Source organism: Urocitellus parryii, chromosome 11, assembly GCF_045843805.1.
Source record: "Urocitellus parryii isolate mUroPar1 chromosome 11, mUroPar1.hap1, whole genome shotgun sequence".
In the NCBI taxonomy this organism is placed as follows: domain Eukaryota; kingdom Metazoa; phylum Chordata; class Mammalia; order Rodentia; family Sciuridae; genus Urocitellus; species Urocitellus parryii.
Genome location: NC_135541.1, coordinates 24,040,521 through 24,061,841, shown reverse-complemented (window position 1 = coordinate 24,061,841; position 21,321 = coordinate 24,040,521). Strand labels below are relative to the sequence as shown.

Here is a 21,321-nt window from a genome sequence, read left to right as displayed (position 1 = left end):
TGCCAACAAAATAGTTCCAGTGATGGCCAGTGTGAACTACTTATATTCTGTAGATACTTAAAAAAAATCCAGTCTGGAAAGGATTAGGGGAAAGAATACTGTGTGGGTCAGTACTGCTCTGTAAGTGCCAGACATTGGAAGCTTGAATGCATATAAAGGAAGAACAGCCAATAGGGAAAGGGGATTTGAAAATATAAGGCTGTGCTGTTCAATATGGTTGCTATTAGCTCCATGTGGCAATTAAAATTAAAAATAATTCAGTTTCTTAGTCACACTGGCAATGGGTCTAGTGCTCAATCCACATGTGGCCAGTGCTTACCATATTGAACAGCAGAAATTCAGAACATTTCTATCATTACAGAAAGTTCTATGGAACAGTTCCATAGAAGGAATAGTTGAGAGAACTTAAGATGTTTAGTGTGGAACAGAGAAGACTGTCTTGGTGGGTTAATGAAGACTGCAGTTTAATATTTGAAGGGCTGTTATGAAAACATTATATTGTGTTCCATTTTAGGCTTCAGAGTATGATTATTGACTTGAATAAGAAAGTTTTAAGCAAAACTCTACCCCAATGGAATGGCTGCCTTTTGAGAAAGTGAGCTCTCCTCCTTTGGAATATAGTCCTAGATGTGCATGAAGTGTACTCTGCTTTCATAATCAAGTCTCCTTGGAAAACCACCCCAACCTTTTAAAAACGTGTATGGCTGTACTTTGTTGTCAAATTTCCTTCTAGAGACTGAAAAGCAACAATTCTTGTATTTTTTCTCAAACATTCTTGGTAACCAACATTTGCTTTAGTGTGCTTCCGTTATTCTTTCCTTGGGTCTCTAATCCGAAAAGATCAGAGAAGCAGCGTTCTACGGTGTGTGTGTGTGTAGGGGGGTGGAATTACTGGAGAAGTAAAGTTTTGACTACGTGGGAAGGACAGGAAATTGAGTCCTGCTGAGTTTGAAGTGGTAGCAGCTTTCAATACCAGCTATTTGCTGAAGAAAGAAAGTCTACCTTGGTTGCATTTGCTTTCCTATCACGGTCCTACTACTTGCTAAACGAAGCTATCACACCCACCCATGACTGCCTTGGTTGAGGCTTTGCCTTCCAGCTGGCTCATCCTTCATACTTCTGCTCACCCCAACTGCATCCATCCGTCTAGACCTACTCGGACGCCAATTCTCCCGCATTTCATCTGTGCCTAAGGCATTCCCACACACTATCTCGTGCCGAGGCTACTTACGCAGAGGTCCGATCTCTTAAATCTTCAAGCAGTTGTGAGGACAGGCAGGTCCAAGTCGGTTCCAGTTTCAAGCCCCTTGTTAGATACTCAGGATGTCACAGGCATCAATAAGTATCGGTTCGGCGAGTACAATTGGAGGAGGAGGACAATCGGTTCTTCTCCCCTTGTGGTGCTCTCGAGAGCTCGGAAGAAGGTAGAGAAACTGAGGAGAACTGTGCGTGCAGGGCAGGACCAAGGTGCGTGCGGGCTGGGCCGCGGGCAGAGAGACAGAGCCCGGCGAGAGGCGCGGCCGGGCGGCCCTCCTCGTGACTCCTCCTCCCCCCTCTGCTGCTGGGAGTCAGGTGATTCCGGGCACGTGACGGGCACCACCTACCCTGCTGCTTCCGAGTGGCGGCTCGGGCAGCCAATGAGGCGTTGGATCCCAGCTCGGGGCCTATGAGAGTCGGGCTGTGCGGGGGGGCTGGCCGGACGGCGGCGGCTGCCGGGGGCGGGGGCGGTGGCAGCGGCGGCGGCGGCGGCGGCCTGGGGAGGCGGCGGCCTGGCCTGGCCTGTCAGGGCGCGGGCGGCGGCGGTCCAGCACCATGTCCCTGCAGTACGGGGCGGAGGAGACGCCCCTCGCCGGTAGTTACGGCGCTGCGGATTCGTTCCCAAAGGACTTCGGCTACGGCGTGGAGGAGGAAGAAGAGGAGGCGGCGGCGGCGGGCGGCGGGGTTGGGGCGGGGGCCGGCGGCGGCTGTGGCCCGGGGGGCGCTGACAGCTCCAAGCCGAGGATTCTGCTCATGGGGCTGCGGCGCAGCGGCAAGTCCTCCATCCAGAAGGTGAGTGGAGCCGTGCCGGGTCCTCCCGCCCTCCCTCCGCTCCCCTCCAGGGGCTCAGGTGGCCGCAGGCGTGGAGGCCCGGAGGAGGGCGGCGGCTGCGCTGGCCTAGCGCTGGGTACCAGCGCACTTTCTCTTGCACTTCTGCGAGCGAGCGCGGAGCCAGAGGCGCGGCGGGACCCCCACCTCTGCGTCCACACCCAAGTCAGCTGAGGCCGAGTGGGTCGCCGAAGGCGAAACTGACTGGAGGGAGGCAGGTGCGCCGTGGCACCGCCCTAGACCTCCGCCACTGGGACACAGCCCCTGTGGCATTGACGGGGCGAGACGTATTCTCCAGATCTCACTTGGAGAACTTGTTGGATTCCCTCGCCTGCCTCATCTCACTTCAGGTGATCCGAGTTTGCAGGGATTCCCAGCGGAGCCCTAAGGAGCAGAGTCAAAAAGAGTTGTGACTAAGGCACTGGGCATTTAAATACTTTGTTACTAGCCTGCAGGAGCCTTGGCTGTAACAGTTTTGGGAATTGGGTACTACCACTGTACCTACTTTAATACTTGTGACCTGGTGAGTGTAGTTACTCGTGGTATTCTCCCTGTAGGTGTGTACTTAGAAAAATCTTTGGAAACTTTGAAAATGTTTTGCAGATATCAGTCCATTTGTTTTCACTTTAGATTTGTCGAGAACGAATGGAGGACTGGATACTGTTTGGTAAAGGGGAAAATAGAGGCAGAGTTGACATTTTCCATCCTCATTACACACACAACGAACTTCTAAACTAATGTCGCACACACCTAGTCTTTCCCTCTTTCCGCTTGTTGCAGAGGTCTGTCCAAAACAAATGTCTTTGTGGTATTTCGTAGATGTGATGTTTTTAAAATGTAGTCTTCTGAATTAACTTTATTACTGTGTTTTATTTACTTTGCTGCTTACCTCTACAGCGACTTGGGTGTACTTACTGTAGGTTTTTAGCAAACTGATTTTAGCTCTTCTCATTTGTTACAAAACCTTGGAAGTAAACTGTTTTTTCTCTTCTAGGCTGTAACAGTGAGGCAAATTAGTTTTATATTAGGATTGTATGGATTGTGAATACTGTGATTCTTGACAATTGCATTTACCATTTCATTTCTCGTGGGAGCTACCTATCACCTGTCAGCTCTGGCAGCCCACCTCCTCTTTTGAGTATAATTACTCCCTTTGTTGTATTTCTTCCACAAGACTGCAAATTCAGTGAGGGCAGGATCTGGTATGTTTCATGTTTTTTATTCCTCAGAGCCTGGGGTAGGCATTGGAGTAATTTTTGAATAAATGAAACTTCTTAAATTTTAGCTACAAAACTTTTGTAATTTTAAAGGAGATTGTGGTGAGTATAGATCCCTACAAAAGCAAGCAAACAAAACCAAAAAACAGTCCCCCCAAGAAAAACAAACAAACAAACAAAAAAACACCAACAATGTAGGCACCACAGAATGCTACTACTAGTGCTGAGTATGGTGCAGAGGAAATAGGAAAAAAAAAAGTTTCAGCTTCAAAATAGATTGAATGGAAATTGGTTTGGTGTTTTCTTTAGTCATAATTAAAAAGATAATGAGCACCAATGCATTTATTAACATTTAGTTTTTACCTTAAGTTTTTTTTTTTGCTACAAGATCAAATTTTTAAATATTAATCCAGGATGGAGTTTTAAATTTAAATTCTGAAATTGAACAGCCATAAAATTGTCTTGTTTTTCCTAACAGGTGGTGTTCCATAAGATGTCACCCAATGAGACCCTCTTTTTGGAAAGTACCAACAAGATTTATAAAGACGACATTTCCAATAGCTCCTTTGTGAATTTCCAGATTTGGGATTTTCCTGGGCAGATGGACTTTTTTGACCCAACCTTTGACTACGAGATGATCTTCAGGGGAACAGGAGCATTGATATATGTCATTGATGCACAGGTAGTTAGAAATAATGATGTTTACTTCTCTTCCCTGGTGGCAAAAAGATGTAGAAACAACAGAAAGTTGTTTATCTTCTTTGTCATTTGTTTACAGCTCTTTTCTTTGCCAGTAGATTCCATAACATTGTGATATGCAATTGCAGAGGTGCTTTGGGAACAGGCACGTCATTGCAGTTTGAAAGAATCGGTTGGTTAGGAGATGTAGTTTACATTGTGAGTCCTAGTTAATGAGCAGTTAACATTGGCTTTCTGGTAAATTTTGTTACACATTATTATTAGCTACTATTATAGTGCTATAACTCATCAAAAATATCCTGTCAGTGCCCATAGTGTAAGATGGACTGTGAGAAATGAGTCAGTATATATTAGAGTGATTAGTTTCCTTAATTGTCCAAATTGAATTTAGTACAACAAACATTTATTGAAGACCTAACCTGTGGCAGGCAGTCAGATGAAAGGTACATGTCCCTATTCTTAGGAAGCTAGCTTTCTATAAGCTTAAATATTAGTTAGGAATGAGTTCTGAGTGATGGACCCTATAATGGATGTTTTCACATGCATGATCTTATTTAATTATCACAACATTGTGAGGTTGGTATTATAATTCCAGTGTTACAGATGAATAAACTGAGATCTCAGAGTTGAAGCAACTTGCTTTAAGTCACACACCTAATAAATGGCAGAGCTGGGATTACTTTAAAAAATGTTGGGAAGAATTGTCCATGTCCCTTTTCCTTTATACTATCAGTATTAAAAATTACAGGCATTAATTTGGGAATTGAATTTTTTATCTTAAGTTGAAGAACTACTTATTAGTATGTTTGAGTGCTTGAATATTTATGAATAATTTAGGATAATATATTTTCTGTGGTTGGGGAAAGAGGTGGTTTGAGGCTTTCTTAACTCATTACTTGCCTTTTGTAAGATACTTTTTAAAAAATATTTTGTTCTGACTTACAGGATGACTACATGGAGGCTTTAACAAGACTTCACATTACTGTTTCTAAAGCCTACAAAGTTAACCCAGACATGAATTTTGAGGTTTTTATTCACAAAGTTGATGGTCTGTCTGATGATCACAAAATAGAAACACAGAGGGACATTCATCAGAGGGCCAATGATGACCTTGCAGATGCTGGGCTAGAAAAACTCCATCTTAGGTAACAATATGTGTGTTTGATATGAGAGCCCTGAAAAAACAACATGTGTGTTTGATATGAGAGCCCTGTAGATGTATTCCCATCTCTGTCATTACAGGCACCATAGTTTTCTGTTACTGGTATGCCCATTCCCAGTTCTGAAATGTTTTTGGTCTTCTCTTTATTGAATTCCAAGCTATCCTGGGAGCCTGGTGTTATTAAGAAGTTACTTTTTACATTTTCCTGGTAATTGAATCCATGAGAAATGTTTCCATTGGTGCTTTTGCAGATTCATGTCAAGAGGCTCTGTTTAGGGATTTCCCCACTCTTAGTTTTCTCAAACTCTGGCCACCCCCAGCCCCCCTCCAGTTGCCCTAGGCAGGGAATCTCTTGTCACATTTGTTGTGGAAGTCTAGCTTGAGTTTCCATAGTATCTTTCTTAGTTGGGAGAGTCTTTTATAAATGGGGTATGCTTTAAAGTCTGGACTGATTCTAATGTATCTTAGATTTTAAAACATTTTATACTTATATGAAACTCTAAAGTTTGGGTTAAGTGGATTTATTCTATAAGTTTGCATACTATTGCTATTAAATAGTTTAAAGGACTGCTGATTTATAATTAAACTACTGTTAGAGAACACCAACTATTTAGGACTGATGACTTTGTGTTTGCTTTCTAGAAGTATATAAGGAATATTTTTGTACATTTTATTTTTTGTGATATAGGTAGAAATGAGCATTTAAAAATACCAAGAAAATGTTCTTTTAATGATAGAAACAAAAAGGGAGAGCAGAGGAGAGACACAAGTGTAGTAATTTCCTTATCCCAGATCTGTTATGGTGACATCCCTATAGGCTCAAGCCATCCCTCCTACTACTCTTAATATTTTCTGGGCCCCAGAATCCAAAATGTTTCAGTTGCCCCTAGGAAACCACGTAGAAAAGTCTCACTGACTTCTGTTTTGCCTGGATTAAAATTTTAAAATATTTTATAGGCAATTCATACTTAAAAAAGTTAAATTCAGCGGTGTAAGAGAAACTAAAACTGTCTTCATGTAAAAAATCCCTCAACCTTATATTTTAGGAATCCACTATTAATATTTTTTATTTGAATTTTAAGCCATGCTTATCCTGTCTTCTCAGGTATTCATGGGGATCTTTCTGATTGCCTTTACTCCATGTGTCTGTCCCTTTTAATGGCATCGCACCCCATGGTAACACTACCCCTTCCCCTAGGCCTAGGAGGGCCCTAGGCCTTGTTAACCTAAGTAGAATTTTGCAGCAGATTTTTACTATTTATCTGTTTATTTTTGTGGTACTGGGGATTGGAACAGGATCTCTTGCATGATAGGCAAACATTCTACTACTGAGCTATATCCTCAGGTCCCATCAGGCTATTATTTAGTACTAGCAGATCTATGGATGAAGCTCTGTTTGATTTCCAGTTTCTAGATGCTCATCTTAACTAAAATGCTGTATATTTTGCAGATTCTTCTGTCCCCATCCACCTCAAAGAGGGCCCTCTTATTTGCTAGCCTTTTTTACTGAGAGGAATCACTGAAATATTTCTTTCTCCCTAATGTCTCTGAGGTCACTTGACTTTGTGTGCTCTGGTGCTCCAGTGCTCTCATATCTAGAGTCTAGTCCCTTACATAGGATTAGGTTCTTACATCAGCTTCTTGAAAGTTTTTAAATTATTTATAAAGTGGTGAACTATTATTAAAGCTATATAATTCTCCATATTTCATATTCCTTTTTTTAAAAATATATTTGTGTTTTCAGAGTCTCAAAAAGAGGTTTGAATTAGCCTAAAGACTACTGACACACTTAACATGGGTCAAAGTAAAGTATAAGAGCATAAAATATGGCTTGAGGTGTTATTTTATGAATTCTTCTTACTCTTTTTGTCTAAAATGACTCTGTACTATGTACATATAAATATATTGTGGATACAATTATATAATGAAGGGTATACTTCTGTGTGAAAAAGCAGGTGGAATCACCCAGTGTTTAAATTGTTAAAGGCCTTTCAGTTACATGTTTTGCTAAATCTGTGTATGTTCCTTCTTTATACCCTTTTAGGCCTCTGGACCCCTGTTCTGTTCTCTACATGGCCCCAGCTTCCATCCTCCTTACTATGCTGTTTACCTAAATTCTAAGCACCAATTGTATTTGTTGAGGCAATGGGCTTGTAGCTATGAGTAAGATTGTCTCTTTTCTCATGGAGCTTATGTTCTGATAAATGACACAGCTCAAAAACACCTATAAATAAATAATGTGGTATAATGTTAAGTACTTACCAATGCTATGAGGAAAAATTATGGCAAAGGGATAGGAAGCATCAGGTATAGGATTATTGTTTTAGGTAGGCTGGTCAAGACAGAACTTTTATTTGTTGTTAGAAACTTGATTATTATTTAATAAATGAGACACATCGCTTCTAGTTTTTTCTTGGGTTTGAATCTTGGATTTTGTTATAGTTATGTGCTTAGGAGTCCAAGATTTACGGATCAGGTTGCAAAGACTTAGGGAAACATTCAAGTTTCTCCATCTGAACACTCTTTCCTGGTTGCTCCTGTAGTTGCTCTCTATAAATGGTGTAAAGGGAGTAATAGCCACAGACCAGGTGGGAGACTGTGTTTGTCATGAAATGATGGGGATGGTAGACAAGTTTATTTGAACTTATTGAAATCACATGCTTAGAAACTTAAAATTTTATATACTATGATAGTTGTCACTAAAGTTTTAGGTATTTTCTACATTAATCATAACCATATTATGTTTTTCAGCTTTTATTTGACTAGTATCTATGACCACTCAATATTTGAAGCCTTTAGTAAGGTGGTGCAGAAACTCATTCCACAACTGCCAACCTTGGAAAACCTATTAAATATCTTTATATCAGTAAGTGAGCTCTTTAATTCTCCATAGTTTCTGATTCCATTTTTGTTAAATATATTTGTTTTCACATTCTCTAAAAATTGGAACTAGAATTAGCTAAAAGACTACTGACACACTTAACATATAAAATAAGAGCAGTAAATATGGGTTGAGGTGTTATTTTCTGAATTCTTAGTTTCCTCCCCATTTTGTCTTTAAGGAGAACTACTAAAAAACTTCTATATGCTTTTTTTTTTTTTTTTTTGGTGGTACTTGGGACTGAACTTAGGGTTACTCTACCCCTGAGCCATCTCCCCACCCCTTTTTATTTTTTGAGACAAGACCTCACTAAGTTGCTGAGACTGGCCTTGAACTTGCAATCTTCCTGACTCGACTTCAAGTTGCTGGGATTATAGGCAAGCACACTGTGCCTGGCTTTTTATACTTCCTTTAAAAATATCTTTGTGATGCTTGTTTCCTAATGAAAGAGTAGTAACTAGAAAAGGCTGGGTATTGGGGCTGTGACTCAATATCATTTTATTCTCTGCCTCATTAGAAGTCACATTAAGAAACTGATCATTTCTTCACCCATGGTAGTCTATTTTTTTTGTAGGGAGGGTTACCCAGAATTGAACCCAGGGGCACTTAACCACTGAGCCACACACATCCTCAGTTCTTTTTCATATTTTATTTAGAGACAGGGTCTTGCTGAGTTGCTTAGCATCTCCCTTTTTGCTGAGGCTGATTTTGAACTCTTGATCTTCCTGCCTCAGCTAGGATTGCAGGCATGTGCCACTGTGCCCAGCCACCAACTGTAATCTTAGCTTTATATTTTGTATTCTTATTCTGAGGTGTCATCTTAAGAAAAAAAGGATTGCTCCCTCACCCCAATAAATTTAACATATAGCTGTTATATTTTCCAAACATTACTTTGAAAGGATTCAGTGTGTGGTGGCCTCTTGGGCTTTTGGGTTATGCCAGATGTTGACATCAAACTGTAATTATTTTGTGTTTTACTGTTTGCCCACATAAGGACTTTCCGGTAGCAAGATCACTCAAATTGGAGATGGATTATAATTACTAGAAAGGTTTATAGACAGTGTAGCATAGCTTGATTTTTAGAGAATTCTTTTGTTAAATTTTTTAGTGATCTCTTAGAAAATAATTCATTTAAATAAAGAGGAATAAAAAAATTTGACAATCATATCAGTAAATCAAAGTAGAGATATAATTCAACTTTTATTCCTTGATAATAGAAGTGTTTCTCAAACAAGTATTATTTGTGTTTTGGTATTGAGTTGTACAATTAGAAATGACCTTGTATGTTATTTATTAATTTAAAGTCTTTGATTAGTTACAAAATATGATTCTTAAAAGAAACTGAACACTTCCCCAATTTTGTTTTTTCAAGAATTCAGGTATTGAAAAAGCTTTTCTCTTTGATGTTGTCAGCAAAATCTACATTGCAACAGACAGTTCCCCCGTGGATATGCAGTCTTATGAACTTTGCTGTGACATGATTGATGTTGTAATTGATGTGTCTTGTATATATGGGTAAGTTTTATACATAATTCTGCAAGACTTCAGACAGGTGGGAAACTAACAGCTCTACTTGTTGAGGGAATTTCTGACGCCTCTGGCAAGTACTGTATGAAACGGGATTGTTTTGATGGTAGTGCTTCAACTTGGAGCAAGACTTCTCTTAAAGAGGGCTGCTGGCTCTTACTCCTTCAGAGGGCATGGAAAAGAGCAGTTGGAAAATGTGATGAGTGCTGATTTCTTTATCTCTGAAAGTTTCTTCTGCCATTACTTGAGGAATTTGCACTGTGTCTACTCACTACTTGGACTTAGCTAGATCAAAAAACTGTTAATTTATTTAAATTTCTGAATGATAAAGTGCTGGTCCTAATTTAATCTCAGGCTTTATGAAATGATGGATTCTAAATCTTTCAGAGAGCAAAGAAATAAAGTAGTCAGAATTTTAGATGTAGAAGGACTTATGCATATAAAAATTTAACCTATACATCTGAGTTTCCAAAACAAATCTCTAAAATGTGAGCTTTTCCCATATGTAAATTTACAAAACTATGTAGAAATTTATGAAAGATAGAAAATAGTGGGCTGGGGATGTGGCTCAAGCGGTAGCGCGCTCGCGTGGCATGCGTGCGACGCGGGTTCGATCCTCAGCACCACATACCAACAAAGATGTTGTGTCCGCCGAGAACTAAAAAATAAATATTAAAAATTCTCTCTCTCTCTCTCCTCTCTCACTCTCTCTTAAAAAAAAAAAAAAAAAAAAAAAAAAGAAAAATAGTGATTTTGTAGAATAGGTACCAAGAAGAATGAAAATTTGGGGGAATTATTGGTGTTTCAAAAGCCAATAACATTCTGTGTGTCCTCTGATAGTCATAGTCCTGATTCCTTTTTATTAACATCTTAATTCCCAAGAAGTTTTCATCTGCTTTTTACCTTCTAATACCTGTATCCTCTGTTTCTCTTCTCTGCTTCACCTCTGACCACATCCTTCTTGGTCTGTCTGATTTATCAGTGTTTTTCTCCAGCTGCCTCTGGACAGGAGAGTGCATTTGTTCCCCCCCCCCCCCCCCAGTGTTGGGATTAGAACTCAATTCCTTGTGTAAACTACATACACCTCCAACCCTGTCTTATCCATTCATGACCTGTCTATTTCCATTTCTTATTCCTTTTTCACTTTTTTTTTTATTACATGTTCTCCCTTGTTTTATTTCTGTAGTGAAAATGAGACTCGTTATCTCTTGTATTTCTCAATAAAGTTTTATGTTCCTCACTTCTCATTTTTTGTGTGAGTACGTGGTGCTGGGGATTGAACCCAGGGCCTTGTGCATCAAGGCAAGCACTCTAGCAACTGAGCTATATCCCCAGCACCCCCACTCCTAATTTTAATAATGGATGAGTAGAATGTTTGCTTTTTCTTTAAGACAAATCAGAATTTCATAAACTAATCATTTGGCAATTTAAAAGTCATATTTAGATTTAAAATTTATAAAGTACATAATGAAGTACAGACATTATAATGTACCTGTAAAAACGAAGAAAATAAGTTCATTATCTCACTATTCTCAACATAATCTGTGCATGCAATTTGATGTGCTTAATTATAGTTAATTTGTTTCTTACTTGACTCTTGATTTACATTTTTTGAAGGGGGACTACATATAATTCTGGCAATGCTGGTTTAATAAATGAAGTAGCTTTTAGCCCCATAAGTCTCACTTTGCAAGTATCAGCATGCCACAGTATATTTAGTAGACTATATTTCTTTTAGTTTTTATATTTAATCACTTTCTACTAATAGCAGTTTTCATATCCTTAGATCCTTTTTTTATAGACTATGTCAGTGCATATTTATATGAGGGAAGATTTAAAGCCTGCCGTATTCCATGCATCCTGTGTGACAAGGGGAAGGTGTCTGAATGCATGGAATACTGCTGGTTACAGAAGGGCAAAGAGTGTGTTGTGGACACTTGGTGTGCATTTTATCGCAGGATATCTTCTACAAGCTTTTCACTTCATGGTTTGAGTACTAACCAGGTTCCTTTTCCCTCCGCTCTTGTCTGAAGCCCTTAGGGTGTGCTGCTTCTAAGTCTTGTTCCTCATGGCTATGACCTTTCAGCTTCTGCTTTGGTAATTTCTGACTTAAGCTTCAGATAATCATATTTGCCTAAAGGTCATAAAAACTATCAAAATAGGAAAACATAGAAACTAAATATTGTGCTTTAAACACACTGTTTGAGCAAGCTTTGTCTAAGGCCATTAGCATATTTTTCTTAATTTTATTAATTACCAAAATAAAATCTGACTAATCCCTGGACTTTGAGTAGAATATGCTTCTTTTTTTTTTTTGAAGTGCTGGGGATTGAACTTGGGGCCTCCATGTGCTAGGCAAATGCTGTATTACTGAGCTACATCCCAAGTCCAGAATGTACCTGTCTTCTTTCATCGTAGTATGAAATTCAAGATCATATACTCTCCTGACATGAGAAACTTTGCAGCTTCTTTCAGCTGCTGGCTGTGGGTACATAGGGTTTAAGGAGTCATTGTCAGGGTTGTCTGTGTCAGAGCCTGTTGTCAGAGTTAGCTCCTGCTCTCATTTTCCATACAGCACAGAGAAGGATCTACTCAGGTCTAACTATAAGCTGAGAACACATAGCTTTTATGACTTCCTCTTTTCCATCAGAAGGAAGTAGATTTCTTTTATGTTCTTGCAGCAAATGACACTTAACTTCCTCATTGGTCTACCTTCCCAAATCAACTTTATTTATACTAGCTAGGAAAGATACTGGAAACGTAATGGAATTGAGTTAAATACTTTTAAGTTTGAATCCTGACATTGCCAAGAGGTCACTTTACTTTTAATGAACTTGAGTTTTTACATCTTTAAAATGAGTATAGTTTTCTTACTTATTGAGCTTATTTTGACTTGTTTCAGAAAGGACTAGAAGTGGTTAGATATAGATATATTAATTCTTGTTCTCTGGGTGTTATGAGGATAAAATTAACATATAAGAAGGTAAGTTGTAAGGTTCAGAAGAGTTTAAAAAAAGAAGCCCTCACTCATGAAAAACATACATAGAAAATACATGTAGCCCCAGTTCTTGGAAGGCTGAGGCAGGAGGATCACTAAGAACCACAAGTTTGAAATGAGCATGGGTAACATAATGAGACCTTCATCTCCAAAATAGGTGAAAGAGAAAAATCAGTGTTTTATCAATGACAACTATTAACAGTTTCTTTTAAATATATTTCCTTCAGTTTCTTTCTTTTTCTTGAGGAAAAGTACTTGTTTTAAAAAGGCAATTTTGAAAACTCTTTTAATTCCTAGCAATTTCTAGAAATTAATTCCAAGCAATTGTTAGATTTTTGCTAAACAAGTATATCAGAGAATATGTCAGAGCCCATCTCTAAAAATTGTTGATTTCAACATAATTCCTCCTGGACATTAGCTGGGGCTGTTCTTATTTTCTTGCTTTTGTCAGAAGCAGGGGGGAAAAAAAAAAGTCTTACTGAGAAAAGGTGTGATTGGCCTGGCACGTAAAGGTGCGTTGAAGAAACTGCTGAGGTGGTGGTAGGTCCCAGAGGAGCCCTGTGGCTTGAGGGAAGTAAGGAGAGGAGACCTCTTAGCTGTGCCCACAACATACAACCTGAGCAAGTAAGTAGCTCCTGGAGCACAGAGGTGGAATATTGTAATTTCCCTGGTTAACATCTACCTGTATCTTCACTTTTTCATCCAAATGCCTGATTATTTGTAATAGTATGGCTAGGTATGGAGCTTTTTATTGCTGCTGAGAATCCCCGAGGCTCTGTGTTTGGGAGCTCTATACCTAAATGTGAGCTCTGTTTCAATATAGTTAAGCTACTGTTGTTATTCCTTATCAAAACATTTAGGAACCCGGATGGATTGACTTGTCATTGTACAAATCAATTGTGATAAAATAAACTGGAAAACCTGTAATGAGTAGTCCTTTCTTTTAAAATAGGTTAAAGGAAGATGGAAGTGGAAGTGCTTATGACAAAGAATCTATGGCAATTATCAAGCTGAATAATACAACTGTCCTTTATTTAAAGGAGGTGACTAAATTTTTGGCACTGGTCTGCATTCTTAGGGAAGAGAGCTTTGAACGAAAAGGTAATGACATTTTAAAAAACTGTTTTTATGTTACATTGTCAGGTTTTTGAAAATATATTGAGTGTTAGAAAAATGGTTATCTTGGGCTGGGGATGTGGCTCAAGCGGTAGCGCGCTCGCCTGGCATGCGTGCGGCCCGGGTTCGATCCTCAGCACCACATACCAACAGAGATGTTGTGTCCGCCGAGAACTAAAAAATAAATATTAAAAATTCTCTCTCTCTCTCTCTCTCTCTCTCTCTCTCTCTCTCTCCCCCCTCTCTCTTTAAAAAAAAAAAAAGAAAAAGAAAAATGGTTATCTTAAAAATATGTGTGTATCTATACATATATATGTATGTATATGTGTGTGTGTGTGTGTGTATGTATACATAAAATCAGCTCCCTTTTATACATTACCCATACTCACCTTCCTTCTTTTAATCTTACAAGTCAGTTTTTATTTGTAAATAGTTGGACACAATACCTTTATTTCACTTATTTATTTTTATATGATGCTAAGATCGAACCCAGGGTCCTGCGTGTGCAAGGCGAGTACTCTACCATTGAGCCACAACCCCAGCCCACAAGTCAGGTTTTTTTATCCAGCCTCTATTACTACGGATACTTCATTAACTGCCCACAGTTTGCTTCTATCGGAACAGTCTACTAAAACTATTTCTTATAAGTTAAACAGGTTACCTTCTTGCTGCATTCAGTGGCATTTTCTCATTCTACAGTCTCTTCAGCCTTCTGAAGATGTGATCCTGTCAGTCCCTCTTTTGGAACTTTCTTTTCCCTAATAAGTCTAATGTTTCAAGTCATATTGTGTGTGTGTGTGTGTATTCTCTGACTGCCTTTCCTGTTTCCTCTGCCTACTTTTTGCAGTCCTGTGTTCTTCAAAATTTTCTGCTTGCTTCTTCACTCATTCTCCAGGTGAACTCATCCAGTTTATGGCTTTGGTTGATTTTCTGTATGTGACTGATTCAGTTTTACATCTCCAGCTCTTCCTTGAGCTCATGTTCCAGTCCTATGTTTGGAATTATTAGTAAGATATCTCCAGTTGAACATTTGACTGGTTTCTTGGCCATTGAGTTAATCATGGCTGATGATTATTTTTCCCTGTGTTTCATGATTCTTTTGGCTGCCCTCTTTCTGTCACTAGTTAAGCCATTTTTCTTAAGCCAGCCTTAGATATATTGTAGTCAGATCATGTGTTGCTTTGCTGAAGAGGCCCTTGCAGCTTGGTTCACGGAGGGAATTTCATGTTCTCCTTTTTCCATTTTTCACCAGACTTTTCACCAGATCTTATCACTTGCTTATCACTTGTTCTTTGGAACTCCTTTCCATTTCTACTGTCATTGACTCCAGTTCAGGTCCTTATCCCTCCAGGCCTGTAGTGCTACAGTGACCTTCTACTGGATAATATACATTTGACATATATTGTGAAGATCTCCTGTATATCACATTTTATCCAAAGGTAGACTAGTTTTCAGAATTTTTTTTTTTTTTTTTTTTTTTAATGCTGGGAATCAAACCCAGGACCTCATGCACTAAGCTGCTAAGCAGGTGTCCTATCACTGAGCTGTACCCCCAGCCAGAAAATGTTTTGTCATGTTCACTACCCAAGGATCTATAATAGCACTGTATCATTTTCTGCAACAAGATCCCAATCTTTTGCCTGACCTCTTAAAAGAAATATTTCAGATATACATTAATTTTTTGATAAAGCCAAAATGAGTAGAATATTCACTTTTGAGCTTAAGAACAGAAATGTGACACACAGTTGAAGTCTTTTGTATTTCTTTCGGTTGAGGTCTCTTTGTGCTATGTGTATTTTATTTTTCCTATACGTGATTTAGTCTTTTATGTAATACTGATCCCAAAACAATATATTGTGTGTGTTTGTGTGAATGACTTCTTCCTAGATATAAGTTGTTTTCTGAAACTTGCCTGTTTCTTCACATTCAGTATTGTTTTTTGACATTTATCCAGATATTGATAACACACAGCTCTAGTTCATTTTCATTGCCATGTAGCATTCTACGGGTTAAATAGACTTCACATTTTCTTGTTGAACACTTAGATTATTTAAAAAATTATGAATAGTTTTGTGACAAATGCTCATGAACAGGTTTGTCTTTTTATACATGTGGAGAATTTCCTCTAGAATATGTATTTAGGAATGGTATTTGGGAAAAAATCCATTTTTAACATTCTAGACATTACCAAATTGCTCTCCAGGTGACTTTGACATTTTTATTGCTGGCAGTACCATATGGGAGTTCTTATCACTTCTTATCCTTGATAATATTTGATATTGTCAGACTGTTATAATTATTTTCACTCTGGTAGATATGAAATGGTATCTCATTTAGTTCTCACCTTATTACTGATAGGGCAGGTGTCTCCTCATGGCTGTTCAGGTTTCTTTGGTAATTTTCTAGTTCATATACTTTAATTTTTAAATTTTTATTATTTTTTGTTGTGCTGAGGATTGAACCCAGGGCCTTGTATATGGTAGCTTGGCAAGCACTCCACTACTAATTATATTCCCTGCCCATTCTTTATTATTTTTAATACTGATTCTTAGTCTTTATTTTTTCCCATTCTACTCTTAAAAAATTTTTTTTTAACTTGTGGAAAATTTTAGGTGTGTGCAAAAGTACACTAGCCAACAAATCTTCTTTGGCTGCCTGCTTCAGCATTCATTCAGATGTATTCAATCCAGTTTCCTCTGTATGTTACCCTCCCCCATTTGATTATTATTGTGTTTTTTTTTTTTTAATTTTTTAATATTTATTTTTTAGTTCTCGGCGGACACAACATCTTTGTTGGTATGTGGTGCTGAGGATCGAACCCAGGCCGCACGTATGCCAGGCGAGTGCGCTACCGCTTGAGCCACATCCCCAGCCCTTATTATTGTTTTTTTTCACTCTTTTTTTGTGAAAACTGTTAAACAGATACAGAATTAAAGAAAAATAGTAAAATAAGCCTCTTTTTTTTTTCTGAAAATGGGTTTGATACATTTATTTTTTTTATTTTTTAAATTCTGCATAATTTTTTTCCATTTTAATTTTTTAGTTTGTTTTAATTATACATGACAGTAGAATGCATTTATGCACTCTGATATATCATACATAGATGGGATATTAAGCGTACGTGTTGTAGAATCATATTGGTCATGCAGTCATGTATATATATAAAGTAATAATAAACCTCTTTTAAAAAAAAACTATCGCCAGCATTCATCAATTATAAAAATCATAGCTTGTCTGGTTTCATATGTGTGTCTTTTTTGACTCTTGATTATTTTGAAGCAAATCTCCTATATTAAATCATTTTGTCTACATAGGTTTCAGAATATTAGTATTAATAAGCATAAAAAATTAAGAGTGATTTAATATTATATGTTTTTCCCCATTCAGTAGGAAGGACCACCTCAATTTGATTTTAATCTACTCATTTAGACCTGATTCTCAGCGCTTTATGCCAAGAGTTCTCTGACGCTCCTCTCTCCAGTCAGCCCAGTTTCTTTCCTGTCTTCCAGTTGTACTGTGTTCTCATTGCCAACTCCCTGCAATTTTCTTTAATTTTTCTCCCCTTTCCTGTGTAATTAAATCTCACCCATTTGCCCAAAGTTCTGCCTCAGCCCTAAAGCTTCCAGGGCTGTTGATTACATTGCCCTGCACTTGGCTCTGCCTTCCTTGGGTTCTTTCACATTTGTAGTCAGTTGACATCACGTTGATTTGATTTGTTTCTTGTGTGTTGGCTTTATGCCTCAGCTAGCATTCCTTGAAGACATGGGCCATATCTGCTGCTGCTTTTGACACATTGATACCCTGTAAGATGCTGTTCAGTGAGTGTTTAATAATTTTCAACAAATCAAATATAAATTACTGAAAGGTTATATACTGTATTCAGGCAGGCCCCACAGTGTATTTTAATATTTTACTGCTCCTGAATGTGAGTTGAAACTTTGATGTTGAAGATATTAATTTGGCCATGGTGATGGTCAAATTGCATGTTTGTTGTGTTCACAAGAGAATTTTGTGACAGTGAATACATATGATGACCAGCTGAGATTGAGAGGTTGCTCTCTGGCTTGGAGGTTTAAAGAACTTCAAGTAGTGTTTATGGGTCAGGGTTAGGCTTGGCTGCAAATCCATATAACAGATGGACCAAGGTACACTAGATGGAAGTTTAAGTCCCTCTCAAATTTAAAGAAGTTTGGAGGTAGGAAAGTTCCTGGTAACCTCCTAAGTGCTTCTTTTCCTGCTCTGCCTTTTCTTAGTTCTTGCTTTTCTTCTCATGGTTGCGTTATAATCCAGCCATCTTATCCATATTCCGGACATTAATAAAGAAAATCTAGGACAGGGGAAAAATACATCGTTTTCCTTTTAAGGGGAGTTCATAAAACTCCCACATACTTTATTTATCTCAGTGACCAGAATTGGTCATGTAACTATATCTGATTGCAAAGAAAAGTGGGAAATGTGATGTTTTAGCTCAACAACAGAATGCCCCTACACTGTTGTATGAGCACTTCTCTTAGTGCTTCTAAGAGAAGAAGGGGAAAAATGGTTAGTTGATAGGCAGCTAGCCATTTCTGTCACAAAATAATATCCTTTGTTCAACTAAAATCCTGTATGAAAGCCCAGTTCCTGAAACAGGTTAAAGAGGAAGCTGCCTGCTTGAAGAGGGGGGTTCAGGCTGCCTGGAGCTCTGCCTGATGTGCCCTGGGCCCTTCCCAGACTCCAGAAATCCATTGAGCAGTTTGCTTGCATACCCATTTCCTTAAGGCCTTCTTTGGCTGCCCCAAAGACTTGTAAAAGGAGAAGCTTGGTAATTCAAAAAGTATTTACCTTTATATTTCACTGTAAATTTTTTTTAAGCAAATTTACCTCCCTAGTTGCTAGATTAATTGCTCTCATGTTTACTGTCAGGCCCTAGAAGTAACTATTGTTAACATTTTGAGTTTATGCTTTATTGTGTTTCCTCAGTGTTTTTTTTTTTTTTTTCTTACACATCAATTTTTCTCTGTCACAAATGTTTTGTAGTGGATAATTTCACACTTGACATTCAGGAAGCGTGATCTTTTTTTCTCTTGCAGGTTTAATAGACTACAACTTCCACTGTTTCCGAAAAGCTATTCATGAGGTTTTTGAGGTGGGTGTGACTTCTCATAGGAGCTGTAGTCACCAGACCAGTGCCCCTAGCCTGAAAGCATTGGCACACAATGGCACCCCACGAAATGCCATCTAGTCTGAATTACAGCATCAGGGCTCGATGCCAGCTTACTCTTCACTCGAGGGTCAGATGCCACGTGCTGCAGGACATGGGAGCTGCTGCTTGTGGGAATCTGGTGCCTGTTCCACTAGAGACGAGGGGTAGAGTTTCTCATTTGGATGAAAACCCCTTCAACCAGCGGTATACAACTGAAGCTACTATTTCTTTTTTTAAAAATGGCAAAAAAAGGAATTCTAGACACCACAGAACTCAAGTGTGTCTTTCTCCTCTTTTGGGTCCTACTTTAAATAGTTGGGATATTTTGGACCTGGAGATCACACCATTTATTCATCATACCAGGGAATGTTGCCATCAATTCCAGCTGAAAATAATAGAAAAAACTGAATTTTTATATGCTTCCTTTAGGCTTTTGTTTGAGTAGTCTCTAAACCCTGCTTTGCTTAAGTTCTAACACTGCCTCTCCGATCTCAGTTTTGGACATTGCACCTCTAAGACCCTTGAAATGCACTCGCTTGCTAACTCAGAGGACGCATCGTCTGATCGCAGCAAAAGACATTCCTGTGATTGTTATTGAAGAAATGAGAGAAAATTTTGTGCTGCATCAGGTGGAGAGCAAGGCTCAACAGTGGCTGCACCCATTCCCTTGGAAGTATTGAGGAAAAAACTTTGAAGCGGAAGAAAATTTTTACACCTGTGTTTTGAATACCAGATGTATGAGTTTTTTCCTCCTGCGTTTGATAAATGATCATGCTAAATGTAACAAAGGAGTTTAATTTTTTCCCCACAATCCCCTTCTAGGGGAGAAACTCATTATGTCACTGAAATATTTAGTCCACTTTTCTTTAATCTTGATATCAGCCTCCCCATACCTTTTATTCTAAGCTATCTAGATTCTTTAAGAATTGATGTTTGTTGACCACGAATGACTCTAAGGCACTGGTGAACTCCACTGGGTGTTGGAGAGAGCATGCCGTGCCACATGTGTTGTTTAACATACCTTGTCTCCAGTATTCTGACACCAAGTGTCAACTGTGGTACTTACTTCACCTGGGATATTAATTTGTAATTGTTTCTTTTTGTCAGTGGTTGATACCCTTTCTGTTGATTTAAATTTACCCATTATTTTTACTTCACATGCCCGGTAGTCATATGTCCCAAAGCCACTGGACCACTTGAGTACTTAAGTGCCACTGTTTAATGGAATATATATATTCAGGTCTGTAAACCTAACAGTGTGACATGGACTGCTTCCTTCAGGTGATTTTGACTGTTGAGTATTTACATGGACCATGGTGATATCCAAAAGAAAATGCTTTTATATTTATAGATTATTTCATTGAACTATATATAAAATGGGTATCAATAAATGTATTTACTCCAAAATCAGTTTTCCTACTTGCCTAAGGTATGAGAGGGTGGGGTGATGGAACCTTGGGTTGTCCCACTCTGTCCTCTTCCCATCCATCATCCATTTTCTTTTCTTGTCTGCCTTATTTGGTTAATGTTTCAGGACTAGAGTTCTATCTTGATATGGGAATTGTGTGCAGACATCTTCCCTGGCCCGTTTCTCCTGTGGGATAGGAGGTATAGACTCAGATGAAATGTGTTTTGGTTGGGAGTTGGATATCAGTAAACATTACTAGTGGGGAATTGCCCAAAGTCTGGCATGACTGATGCATTGTATTCAAGCTAAGGAATCAAAGATGAGTGACATAGAATACTGTTAGCTGAAATTGGTACCATCTTCCTTTCTTTCTTTTTTTTTTTTTTTTCCCCAAGTTCTCGAGATACTCATTACTGACTCTTAAGTGTCTTTTAAGCCATTTATCTGCATACATGCAGAGCCTAACACAGGGGTTAAGCTGATGAGAGAAAAGTATACGTTAGTTTATCAACAGGATGGAGATAGAGGTTGAAAGATCTTTACTCTCGTATTTGGAATACTTAAGAAGTTAGTTTTAAAACTAAAATGGAAATCAAAACAGTTTGCAAAAAACCTCTTACAATACTGTCTAATCCTGTATCATTTTTTTAGATGATAGAAACTGAGGCCCAGAGGGGGTAAAGAGCCTTGTTGAGGGTTATAAATGATTATATAATTTAAACCCCAAATCAAGACACTGTTGAAAGAGGAAGAAAGACTGTTCATAATTATGCCTGAGCAATGGGTGTAATCTGGCTCTCTCCCAGGTAAACCAAGAGTGGCCAAACTAGTCACAGATGTAGTTAGTGGCAAAGCAGGGCTTGTACTCCAGAATTGGCAGCCCCACACTGCCTATCTTTACCTCCTTCCTCAGACCCTTGTTGATTAAATAGAGATACTACTTCCAGATATATATGGTACAGCTGTGTGTGGTGGTGTATGCTGGTAGTTTCAGCTACTCAGGAGGCTTGGGGCCAGCCTGGGCTATACAGACCCTCTCTGTA

The 21,321-nt window shown here is 38.6% G+C and overlaps 1 protein-coding gene across 2 annotated transcripts; it reads left to right on the top strand.

The window, feature by feature from the left end:
- Nucleotides 1-1,739: 1,739 nt before the first annotated feature.
- Nucleotides 1,740-20,427, top strand: Rragc (Ras related GTP binding C). Of its 2 annotated transcripts, XM_077791121.1 has the most exons (8): nt 1,740-2,049; nt 3,781-3,984; nt 4,947-5,146; nt 7,915-8,029; nt 9,417-9,559; nt 13,522-13,670; nt 18,758-18,813; nt 19,366-20,427. In XM_077791121.1, exons 1-8 carry the CDS (start codon nt 1,813-1,815, stop codon nt 19,384-19,386), a joined length of 1,125 nt encoding a protein of 374 aa, XP_077647247.1. In that variant the 5' UTR covers nt 1,740-1,812; the 3' UTR covers nt 19,387-20,427. The 2 variants fall into 2 exon arrangements, with proteins under 2 accessions (XP_077647247.1, XP_077647246.1); XM_077791120.1 differs by having other exon boundaries at nt 18,758-20,423.
- Nucleotides 20,428-21,321: the final 894 nt, after the last annotated feature.

What these genes read in the sequence shown, in the direction of transcription:
- Rragc (XM_077791120.1), top strand. Translation starts at nt 1,813, where the DNA reads ATGTCCCTGCAGTACGGGGCGGAGGAGACGCCCCTCGCCGGTAGTTAC. An exon ending in GCAAGTCCTCCATCCAGAAG is followed by an intron (nt 2,050 to 3,780) that starts GTGAGTGGAGCC and finishes TTTTCCTAACAG; the next exon opens with GTGGTGTTCCATAAGATGTC. An exon ending in GATGTGTCTTGTATATATGG is followed by an intron (nt 9,560 to 13,521) that starts GTAAGTTTTATA and finishes CTTTTAAAATAG; the next exon opens with GTTAAAGGAAGATGGAAGTG.